The sequence below is a fragment of the Gossypium arboreum genome, chromosome 1, assembly GCF_025698485.1.
Source record: "Gossypium arboreum isolate Shixiya-1 chromosome 1, ASM2569848v2, whole genome shotgun sequence".
NCBI classification, from domain to species: Eukaryota; Viridiplantae; Streptophyta; class Magnoliopsida; order Malvales; family Malvaceae; genus Gossypium; species Gossypium arboreum.
Genome location: NC_069070.1, coordinates 3,124,853 through 3,137,094, shown reverse-complemented (window position 1 = coordinate 3,137,094; position 12,242 = coordinate 3,124,853). Strand labels below are relative to the sequence as shown.

The 12,242-nt window shown below is 33.7% G+C and overlaps 2 protein-coding genes across 2 annotated transcripts; both read left to right on the top strand.

Moving 5' to 3' along the window:
• The first annotated feature begins 2,954 nt into the window (after window positions 1-2,954).
• On the top strand, window positions 2,955-4,073 carry LOC108481429 (protein AGENET DOMAIN (AGD)-CONTAINING P1-like). Its single transcript, XM_017784568.1, has 2 exons — window positions 2,955-3,434; window positions 3,564-4,073. Exons 1-2 carry the CDS (start codon window positions 2,955-2,957, stop codon window positions 4,071-4,073), a joined length of 990 nt encoding a protein of 329 aa, XP_017640057.1.
• A 2,339-nt stretch (window positions 4,074-6,412) lies between these two features.
• LOC108481430 (protein AGENET DOMAIN (AGD)-CONTAINING P1-like) lies at window positions 6,413-9,646 on the top strand. Its single transcript, XM_017784569.1, has 4 exons — window positions 6,413-6,898; window positions 7,006-7,479; window positions 8,796-9,299; window positions 9,401-9,646. Exons 1-4 carry the CDS (start codon window positions 6,413-6,415, stop codon window positions 9,644-9,646), a joined length of 1,710 nt encoding a protein of 569 aa, XP_017640058.1.
• The last annotated feature ends 2,596 nt before the right edge of the window (window positions 9,647-12,242 follow it).

Below are 12,242 nucleotides of genomic sequence, written 5' to 3'. Positions count from 1 at the left end.
GCCAGCAAGCATTTACACAGAAAGTTCTAAGCAAATTTAGCATGTCAAAGTGCAAGCCTATTAGCACTCATGTTGCACTAGGAGAGAAACTTTCAAGCACCAGTGAACATGATTGAGTAGATGAAAAGGAGTATAGGAGTTTGGTTGGTTGCCTACTCTACTTGACAGCAACAAGGCCAGACATCTTGTATGCTGTTAGTCTTCTATCGAGATTCATGCACTGCTGCAATGTTGCGCATTTTAAAGCTGCTAAAAGAGTCCTAAGGTATGTCAAAGGCACCTTAGGCTATGGTGTGAAGTTTGAGAGAACTGAAAAATGAAGCTGGTGGGTTATTCAGACAGTGATTGGGTTAGCTCAGTTGATGACATGAAGAGTACATCGGGATACTTCTTCACTCTAGGATCGGGAGTTTTCTGTTGGAGCTCAAAGAAGCAACAAACTATTGCTCAATCAATAGCTGAAGCAGAGTATATTGCAGCTGCTGCGGTCGTTAATCAAGGAATTTGGCTTAAAAAGCTGTTGAATGACTTGAATGCTGAACAATTGGAAGCAACAGAAATCAAAGTTGACAATCAGTCAGCTGTTGCAATTGCCAAGAACCCTGTGTTTTATGGCAAAACTAAGTATTTCAAGATCAAATACCATTTTGTGAGGGAGGCAGAGTTGTCAAAGGAGATCAACTTGGTCCATTGCTGCTTAGAAGCTCAATTGGCAAACATTTTGACCAAGCCGTTAACTGCCACCAGGTTCGAGTATTTGAAGAAGCAAATTGGAGTCTGCTATTTTGTAGCCAAGGAGGAGTGTTAAAGGTGGCAACAAACAGTAGTATGTATGTTACCTGGATGAAATACAGCAGCTACAAATGTACGTATGTTGTTCGGATGAAGTACGTTTTTGTAACAAGCGACCTGTATATGATTTGACAGAAAACTTTTTGACTGGATAAAGTTGGTCAAGTACTTTCCAGTTTTAGACAGGTCCTAGGTTATCATTAGGATGTATTTAATGTTTGTTCACTTCTACAAGTCAAAAATATTATTGTAGCTCTATATATGTACATCTTACATTTGATGAATTAATGTAATGAGAATAGCCAATTCTTGTTCTTTCAATTTCTCGTCCCTTTTGCTTCTGTTTGTTTGGTTGCTTTCCTTGCAACTCTCATTTCTTTGAATCTCAAACTTATTTCATACTTGATCTGGAATTATTGCTTTGTTGCTCTAGCTTCAACAAGAGCTTCATATTTCATCCGGATGACTTTGTTCTGGTTTTCTTCCTGTGTGAAAAACCTAACAACAGTCTACTCTATCAGAAACACCAATTTACTCACCCTCTTGCACAAAAGCACCTAAGTCAGTCACTAACTAGATTCACGAAATTATTAGGGACATCTGGTGGAGCCAGGACATCAATAATAGAAAGCTTCACATGTGTAACTCGAATCAATTGTATTGGTGAAAACAAAAGGATAGATTCGACATACGTTAAGCTGAATAATGAACGATGCACTTCTTTGCAAACAAGCCTGATGAATACTCACAAGGTTGCATGCTGAGGCTCATGCTACGTTCTTAACTAAATACTGCTCTAATAAAAAATTTCTAGATGTACAGAGACGATCACCCGACTCTTGGACGTGGAAAAGCATATTGAAAGGATGGATTGGACATCCGTTAAGCTGAAGTAATGAACGATGCAGTTCTTTGCAAACAAGCCTGATGAATACTCACAAGGCTACATGCTGTGGCCCATGCTACGTTCTTAACTAAATACTGCTCTAATAAAAAATTTCTAGACGTGCAGAGATGATCACCTGACTCTTGGACGTGGAAAAGCATATTGAAGGGGTGAGATATATGCCTTCATGGCTTACATATACAGATATAGACATGTCAAAATGTATCCATCAATGGTAACGTAATGGCACCCTGCTAATATCCAAACCAACAAGTCTGGGGCAATGGCAGAGCTAGGATGTTAATCTTAGAGAAAGTTAAAATTAGACTTGTTATGTAACAATCGATTTGAACATATAAACAATTTATTCAAAATAAGCAATATTCCAACATAACAATCCATTTAAATATATAAACAATCAATTAAAAAAAGAAGTAGTATTCCATCATAACAATCGATTTAAACATATAAATAATATATTTAAAAGAAACAACATTTCAACATGACAATTTATTTAAACATAAAAAACAATCGATTGAAAAGAATATTCTAGCATAACATTCGATTCAATCCAAACTTGACCAATTCATGATCATCCAAAAATAAATATATTTTTCACAGTTTCCTAATTTGAAATTCACATAACTTTCGAGTCGGTTAATCATTTCTTATTCCGTTTTCACCAAAATATTCACTGCTTCACAAACTTTGGCCGAAACTTACTATAACATTATCTAACTATTTTTGTTTCGTTTTTACACTTCTAACAAGTTAGAAATCATCTCTCAATCATTTTCCATAAAAAAACATACACATTTCACTTAATTTTATAAGCTTCAATCAATATTTTTAATGACAACTTTTAATATACTTGATAAAGTAAAAACTATTGGTACATATATAAAACAAGCTTAAAAATTTAAAATTTATAAAAAATTAAGTGAATTTTTTAATATTATTTTAATACTATAAAAATATTAGAAGGACTACTTCTACAAAAATCTTAAACCTTAGGTGCCATGGCAATGGGCCTCTACTAGGCTCAAAGAATTTTAATAATTTAATTAACGAATTTATTCCGAATATAAAAATGAAAAAAAAAAAGAAATAAACAATTAATTCATAAACCGTTATCCGTTAATCCAACAGTTGGCTCAAAGACTATATATATATGTAAGCATTGATTAGCAGTTCACATCAACTCAGATAAGAATCACATTTCTCCATTTTCATTCATCATTCTCTGTTTCTCTTGTCACCCGCAAAAAGAAGGAATATGTCGCAAAAAGGCAAGCCCATCGACGCCCCCGCCACCGAAGATCCGCCATACCTGCAACCAGGTTCCATAGTTGAGGTCAACCACGAAGACAATCTTTGCCCGCGTGCGCGGTACACCGCTATAATCATGGAGCGCGCTACTTCAACAAACGACAAGAGGTACGTGGTCCAATTCACCAATCTTTACCAAGATAGAAATAGCGGGACAAAACTCTCCAAGGAGTACAACAGCGTCGATATACGCCCTCTGCCCCCTCCACAAACACCAAGAAAGTTCAAGATGGGTGACATAGTGGAGGCTTATATAGACAACGGCTGGTACGAAGGCAAGATTGATCAAGTGGTGGATAATGACAGGTATATTTTTCGGATGTCATCAATGTTCTTACTGTTTGGAATGAATCAATTGAGGCTTCATAGAACCTGGCTTAATGGGAATTGGGTACCACCATTGGATGAATCTGAGCTAGCTGTAGAGGTATAAACTCTATTTGGGTTTTTCTTGTATCTTGATTCTTTTCATCTTGAATCTTGAGTATATTGCAATTCTTTCTTTTTCTTTGGGGTTTCTTTCTCCTTTACTAAATATGCTTGGTTCTTGGAATAGGAAGAAGATTCAACAGAGAAAATGATGGAGCCTGAGACTGACAATGCAGAAGCAAGCAAAACAGGGACTGGTAACATATTGGAGGAGTCTGATCAGAAAACAAAAGAAAAAGAAGAAGAGTTTAGTGAGGGAGCACATGTTGAGGTGACCAATATTGATGGAGATGGTTCTAACCAAGCTTGGTTTGCTGCAACTATTGTTAAACCAGTGGGGAATAATAGGTACCTCATTCGGTTTGAGACCTTGAGAACCGAAGATGATACTGGTTTCTTAGAGAAAGAGATGGATAGCTTGCACTTTAGGCCTCCTCCACCACATATTCCGGTGCCTGACCAGTTTAAAATGTTTGATCACGTTGAAGTTTTGTACAAAGGTGGGTGGTGGAAGGGCGTGATTGCAGAGGTTCTTCCTGACGACTCTAAATATCTGGTCATTTTGGCTAACTATGATAAATTGGAATGTAAACACTCTGATTTAAGGCCACGCCAAAGCAGCATTGACGAAAACTGATCTAAACCTTTCCCAGGTGTGCATCTCTAAACCCTTCTGTATATCCGTAGATATGTGTTATTGAGTGATGTGCATGTACAAGTTTTTTAACTGATGTCTGGTTCATATTTTTTGCTGCAGAGCTATGAAGCATGTGCATATGATCATAAAAGTAGTCAAGCTTGGAGGGTTTCTTTTTCTGCAATTTTGGCTACTTCATATTACTTTGTTGTTACCTGTTCAAAATTGATTTTGATGTCGATTTCCTATTTTAGTGTTTTTTTTCTTGTCAATAAAAGATTGAAGCAATCGAGTTAATGTTTTTTCTCTTAATGCTTAATTTCCTTTTTTTTTTAAGTTTTAAATGCTTAATTTCAACGTGCTTAATGGTTAACTCGGTTTCAATCGATTAATCGAATTAACCGAAATTAGTAATAAAATAACTATAAAACATATCAAAAAATAAATTGATAATGTTCATTTGACTAAATTAACTAAATTAGTAACAATCTAATACATATAATATATAAAATTATTCATTAAGTTTGATTAATTAATCGATTTGAACCGAATTAATTGTTAACCGAAATTTTAAAAAATCTTTAACCAACTTTCCAACCAACTACCAGATTATTTATTAAGTTCTCATATTTGTTTTATGTCTATCTAAATTCATAATTTATTTACTATCGGTGTTTCAATTCAATTTTAGATGGATGTCATATTAAATCGATAAATAATCCACATTTAACTGACATTTGTACTCAAAATTTTATTTACTTAATCACTAGTATAATATGAATTTTGACATCAAAAGTTTTGAAATGTTACATTCATTGATGGGTTTGAAGCATTCAAAAGTTGCTATTTTGTTGCCGCATTGGAAGAAATGAGCACTTCCCTTAGTATATTGCAGCGACTTTAAATATATGAACATTTAAGATATTTACATAAAATTTTAAGATAAATTTATTCTTTTACCTTTATTAAATCTCATAAGTGTTTAAAGTCTATCTTTAATTACACTTTATTATAATTTAAACTATTTAATTTAATCTATAAGAAATATCTTATTTTTAAATTATTTTATTATTTTATGTACATTAGTTTTGTAGATTTGCAATATATCCATCTTTTAAACCTTGTACATTCATATTTCTTTTAACTAATTTTTTTAAAGGTGAATTCATTGATTTATTCAATGAATGGAATCATATAATTTAGGGAAAAAAAATAGCACACACTCGTCGTAGATGGTGAATGATAAGGTCCATAAACACTACAAATGCTTTAGCCTTAGCATCAATAGAACATTATCACACATTGACAATTGGCTTTGTTACAACTCGAACACAACATATCTAGAGTGATTACAAGCACTTAATACGATAAGAAAATTAACTCCAGATGGTCTAAAGCGGCGAGCAAAAATCGACAAAAGAATTGAGCATTTATCAAACTAGAGAGGACGACAAAAAAACTATCCCTAAAATCACTTGTAAAACTAAGATTATATGCATAAGTAAGACTAAAAACATAATACAAAAGAAAACAAAAACTGAAAAAAGACATCGCCATCTGTCCATCACAACTTGTGAAGACAATAAAAATACTCACAAAATAGATTTACAAACTGAAAAAAGAGAAGACATGTGGAGTGAATGAGAAGAAAAAAAAAAGAAAGGATTGGTGGGAGGGAGAAAAAGGCGAGCAATAAGCAACCAAGAGGCTGACATCGTTACTAGACAAAACAAAAAATAAGAAGCAAACTGCTTAAAAAAAATGTTTTTAAAATTCAGGTTTTGATCCTTGATTTGCATCTTCAATAGAAAGATTTTTTTAAATGAAGGCAATTACAAAAATTTATATTTCTTTTAACATATTAAAAATAATAAAAATATGAAAAGTACTGGGTTTAAGATCTACTAAAAAAAACTTGTATCGCTCATCTAAATGCTCTTAAAAGAGCATATGACCTGGGGATGGCTTCATATTTCTATGATCAAATGGTATAAGGAAGTCTTCAAATCTTGTTGATTGAAGTTAAAAGATGTTTACAAGATTGATCCTGTTGATATATTTTATGTTTATTTAAATTTGATTTAACTCAAAATATAAATTTAGAGTTTTATGTAAATTTATCTATATTTATAAATTTATAAAGAATTAATTCAAACTTATTTTAATTCTCTCGTATGCGTACTATCATATATGAATATCCTTTTCTACGTACTATCATATATGAATATCCTTTTTTTCATTACGAAGTGCTTGTGCAAACTAAAAACCTAAAAACTTGAATTACATCTTAAAGCATAATCTTAAAACTTTATCATTCTCTGTCTCGCGCCAAAAGCAGTATGTCGCACAAAGGCAAGGCCATCGACGCCTCTGCCACCGAAGATCTTGAGTACCTGCAACCAGGTTCCGTGGTTGAGGTCAGCCACGAAAACAATGATTGCCTGCGTGTGTGGTACACCGCCACAATCATCGAGCGGCGCGCTACTTCAACAAACGAAGAGAGGTACGTGGTCCAGTTCACCGATGTTTACCAAGATAGAAAAAGCGGGACAAAACTCTTATTGGAGTACAAAAGCGTCGATATACGCCCTTTGCCCCCTCCACTGCCACCAAGAAAATTCAAGGCCGGTGACATAGTGGAGGCTTATTACCAGAACGGCTGGTACGAAGGGGAGATTACTTTAATGTTGGATAATTACAACTGTATGTTTCAGATTTCATCAAGGTTCTTATTGTTTGGAGTGAATCAACTGAGGCATCATAGAACCTGGTTTAATGGGGATTGGATACCGCCATTGAATTTATATGTGACAAAATCTATTTGGGTATTTCTTGTCTCTTGATTCTAATTTTCATCTTTAATCTTGAGTATATGCTATTCTTGTTTCTTTGGGGTTTCTCCTTTAATTAATATTCTTGGTTCTTGGAACAGGACGAAGATTTGACAGATAGAATGATGGAGATAGATTCTAACCAACTGGAGTGGGAAACTGACAGTGGCAGTGCAGAAACAAGCACAGCGGGGACTGGTAACATGTTGGAGGAGTCTGATCAGAAAACAAAAGAAGAAGAGTTTAGTGAGGGAGAACGTGTTGAGGTGGCCAATATTGATGAAGATGGTTTTAACCAAGCTTGGTTGGCTGCAACTATTGTTAAACCAGTGGAGAATAATAGGTACATCGTTCGGTATGAGACCTTGAGAACCGGAAAAGATACTGGTTTCTTAGTGAAAGAGATGGATAGCTTGCACATTAGGCCTCCTCCGCCGGATATTCCAGTGCCTCACCAGTTTAAAATGTTTGATAACGTTGATGCTTTGTACAAAGGTGGGTGGTGGAAAGGTATAATTACACGGGTCCTTCCTCGTGGTTCTAGATATAAGGTCCATTTGGATAACAACGGAAAAGTAATGGAATTTAAACACTCTGATTTAAGACTACACCTAGACTGGATTGATCGAAAATGGACTAAAGCTTCCCCAGGTGTGCATCTCTAAACCCTTCTGTATATCAGTAGATATGTGTTCTTGAGTGATGAGCTTGTGCAAGTTTTTTAACTGATGTCTGGTTTATCATTTTTCGGTGCAGAGGTATGAAGCATGTGCATGATCATAAAAGTAGTCAAGCTTGGAGGGTTTCTTTTTCTGCTATTTTGGTTACTTCATATTACTTTGTTGTTAGCTGTTCAAATTTGATTTTGATGTCGATTTCCTATTTTAGTGTTTTTTTTTTTCCTTGTCAGTAAAAGATGAAGCAATCGAGTTAATGTTTTTTCTCTTAATGCTTAGTTTCATCTTGGAAGAAAATTGATGTAAATCTTAAATCATGTCATATTCTTTCTCACAATAACCCAACGTGAAGATCACTTAACTCTTATTTCTAGGCTTCCAAAGTATTATTTGAAGATGCTTGGCATTACATGATAGAAAGTAATGTTGTTTGTCTAAAATTGATTTAATTATTGGATGTTAGTAATTAATTTTTTTCGTGAAACAAGATAGGATTATCATTAGATAAAATAATGTCATATTAGAAGAACGGTATATCCTATAAGAATAACACATGTATAATAAAGTTAATTGGCGAGCTCTCAATAAGTAGGTTTCGTAATGGTTCAACTATGGTACTTTAGTGAAATGACTACGTAACTAAATAATATTATAATTAATAGGTAAAAAGTTAGAACCTAATTACAAATTATTTGAGCCTAATTATATGTGTCTAACCGGTTCCTTCGCTAGCTCGGTACAAACTCTAAACGGTTTGTAAACTGAACCAAAGTAAATAAATTAAAAACAATGAGTTAGAGAAATAGATCGTAATGAATGCATTTTCTCACAATATATAAGAGATGACTTAAAATTTAAATGAATTTCATTGAATTATTATTTAATTATTGTGATTAAATAATTAAAAATTTTGGAGTGAAAATTAAATTAATTAGTTATCGGTCTCTCACTAAACGAGCTAATTAAATTAATTTTTCATAGATTCTAGTATAATTAATTCTTCATAACGTGATTAGAATTAAGTTGGAAAATAATTTAATTAAGTTAATTAAATTTATTTTAAATAAATAAATAGTAGTATGGGAATAGTCAAGTTGTTAAACGATTATTCATGCACCGTTATTCAATCCAACAGTTGGTTCAAAGAATATATATATATATATATATATATAAGCATTGATTGGCAGTTTCATTCATCATTCTCTATTTCTCAGTCACCCGCCAAAAGAAGGAATATGTCAGAAAATGGCAAGGCTATCGACGCCCCTGCCACAGAAGATCCACCGTACCTGCAACCAGGTTCCATAGTTGAGGTCAACCCCCAAGACGATGATAGCCCGCGTGCGTGGTACACCGCCAGAATCATCGAGCGGCGCGCTACTTCAACAAACCACAAGAGGTACGTGGTCTACTTCACCGATCTTTTCCAAGACAGAAAAAGAGAGACAAAACCCTTCATGGAGTACAACAGCGTCGATATACGCCCTCTGCCCCCTCTACTGCCACCAAGAAAGTTCAAGGTGGGTGACATAGTGGAGGCTTATTGCGGTGACGGCTGGTACGAAGGCAAGATTGCTTTAGTGTTGCATGATGACACCTATATTTTTCAGATGTCACAAATGTGCTTACTGGTTGGAGTAAATCAATTGAGGCTTCATAGAACCTGGTTTAATGGGAATTGGATACCGCCATTGGATGAATCTGAGCTAGCTGTGGAGGTATAAACTCTATTTGGGTTTTTCTTGTGTCTTGATTCTTTTCATCTTGAATCTTGAGTATATGCAATTCTTTCTCTTTTCTTTGGGGTTTCTTGGAACAGGCAGAAGATTCAACGGAGAAAGTGACGGAGATGGATTCTAACAAAGGTGTGATACTGGAGTCTGAGGCTGACAATGCAGAAGCAAGCAAATCAGGGACTGGTAACATATTGGAGGGGTTTGGTCAGATAACAATAGAAGAAGAAGTGTTTGGTGAGGGACAACTTGTTGAGGTGGCCAATGATGAAGATGATTTTAACCAAGCTTGGTGGTTTGCTGCAACTATTGTTAAACCAAGACTGGATTAATGGAAAATGGACTAAACCTTCCCCAGGTGTGTGCATCTCTAAACCCTTCTGTATATCAGTAGATATGTGTTCTTCAGTGATGTGCTTGTACAAATTTTTTAGCTAATGTCTGGTTCATCATTTTTTGGTGCAGAGGTATGAAGCATGTGCATGATCATAAAAGTAGTCCAGCTTGGAGGGTTTCTTTTTGGCTACTTCATATTACATCTTTCTCTGTTTTAACTGTGCAAAAGCTCACCATTTTAACTGTTCTTGTTCTGCTTTTGACCTACTTCATATTACATGATTGTTGCCTGCTTAAAATAGGCTCATATTACATTTTATTAATATATTTAATACTTGTTGAAACTTAATTCAGCTTAAAATATAAGTTTAAAATTTAACTTAAAAATGTGTTTTAAAATATTATTATAAAATAATAAATGTCTATAATTAAAATTAAAACAATAATGCTTTATTCATTTAAACATTTTATCAATTTTAAATTAGAATTGGTCAAAAGAAAATATCATAATTGTAGGAAATTCCAGTGATATATTTTAATGTACTATGTATCTTTATTTTAAATTTTTTTTCTTCCTTTTATATTATTTAAATGTTGTAAGGGGCTATAGCAGAAAGAGTGTCTCCCCTCGATGTGCCTTGAAGATTGACTTGCAGAAAGCTTTCGATTCAGTGAATTGGAAAATTTTTGCTTGCTGTTTTGTCAGCTATGGGGTTTCATCCTGTGTTCATTTCTTGGATTAAGGCATGTATCACCACTCCTAGATTTTCCTTTTTTGTAAATGGAGGACTAGTGGGGTGTCCATCAAGGAGATCCGCTTTCATCATATGTCTCTGTGATTGCAATGAACGTTTTGTCGAAGTCGTTAGTAGCTGCTGTCAATGGATTGTTTATTTATCATCCAAAATGTAAGAAAATCAATCTTACTTAATTCTTGTGAAAGGTAGGGTGGATTCTATTGGGGGTTAAGTGCATTATAGAGCAATTTCACAAGTTTTCAGGATTGCAGTTAAATTCTTCAAAGAGTGAAGTGTTTTTGGCTGGAATGGTTGCTTTCCTATGCAGGTAAGCAACTCATTCAAGCAGTACTTTTTCATGTACAGAACTTTTGGGCTAGGCTTTTCATCCTCCCCATAGCAATAGTTAAGAAGATCAATCAGTTGTGTTAAGAGATTCTTATGGAAGGGAAATGGAGAGTTAGCTATTGGAGCTCGTGTGAGTTGGGATATAGTTTGTAAACCGAAATCTGAGGGAGGTCTTGGACTTAAGGACATTCAAATTTGGAACCAAGCTTGTATTATTCAATACATTTGGACTATTCTGATGCAAGCAGGGTCTGGATAACGACATATGTTTTGAAAGAGAGGAGCTTGATGCAAATAGCTTGCGCGCAGAATAGAAATTGAAGCTGGAAGAAATTGCTGAAACCAAGGCACTTGGCTGCTCATGTTCTTGGGATAGGGAATGGAAACATACAAAGGCATTATTCGGTTGGTATGGAATCAATTAAAACATCTAATCTGGAAATAGTTAATTTATATCTATTTTTTAATTCTTTTAAATTTTTAATATATATTTTTATTTATTAAAATTTTATACATACACAATTTAACATTTTAATGTTCAGTTATATCATTATATATATTATTATAGATTTAATTTTTTATGCATTATAAATTACATAATATATTACAACTATAGAAAATGAGTCGTGCTGAATTAAGTTCGAACCTTAAATGTTTAAGCTCGATTCATATTTTAAACAAACTTATTATTTTAACTAAGCCTATTTTTGGAGCTTAATATTTTGGTCCAAATTAAGGATGGTAAAAAAATTCAAATCCGACGGGTTTCAACCCGACCTAATTTGTTAGAGTCAAAATTTTTGGAAAATCGAGTTTAGGCTAAGCAAGTTGGATTTGAAGTAAATCCACCCTAACTCGATATATTTACAAAAATACCCTTGATATATATATAAATATGTTAAGTTATTTATTTTAATAAATAAATATATATTAAATTTTAAGTATAAATTCAAAAAAAAAATCTTATTTGCTTCAAAATGAAACAATTAAATTAAATTTGAGTTAGAATTAGAGTCAGGTTTGCTATTAAGTTTCGACTTCAGGATTTGGGCTGATTTTTTTGTTCTTAAGAATCAAAGTCGAGGCAAATTAGTCAAGTTTCGGACCAAGGCCGAGGCAAGCAAAAATCTATCTCGTGTCGTTACCATCCTTAACCTAACTCCTTCCTAATTTCGAACTAGCCTTTAAACTTAATAAATAATTCCAACTTTGAAAAAAAGTCTAATTCACATCCGAATTACTAGATTGCATAGAAATGGGGATATAAGAAAAGATAGAGATAAAAGGAAAAAATGCATGATAAAGAGATTGGCGATTCAGGTTTTTCACCCAATTAAATTTTAAAAGTTTAATTCAAACATCACATTAATTAAAAAATTAACAAAAAATAAGCATTTAGAGCCCAAATTTATAGTTATGCCAATATATATAAAAAGTTTCATAATTTTAATAGAAAAAGCACGAGAAAGATGAAAGAGAAGATCAACACCTATATACTTCTTGAATA

Excerpts from the sequence above, each read along its gene's own strand:
- LOC108481429 (XM_017784568.1), top strand. The coding sequence starts at position 2,955 with ATGTCGCAAAAAGGCAAGCCCATCGACGCCCCCGCCACCGAAGATCCG. Across the intron at positions 3,435-3,563 it reads AATCTGAGCTAGCTGTAGAG|GAAGAAGATTCAACAGAGAA; the intron begins GTATAAACTCTA and ends TTCTTGGAATAG.
- LOC108481430 (XM_017784569.1), top strand. The coding sequence starts at position 6,413 with ATGTCGCACAAAGGCAAGGCCATCGACGCCTCTGCCACCGAAGATCTT. Across the intron at positions 6,899-7,005 it reads ATGTGACAAAATCTATTTGG|GACGAAGATTTGACAGATAG; the intron begins GTATTTCTTGTC and ends TTCTTGGAACAG. Across the intron at positions 7,480-8,795 it reads ATTTGGATAACAACGGAAAA|TCACCCGCCAAAAGAAGGAA; the intron begins GTAATGGAATTT and ends TCTATTTCTCAG.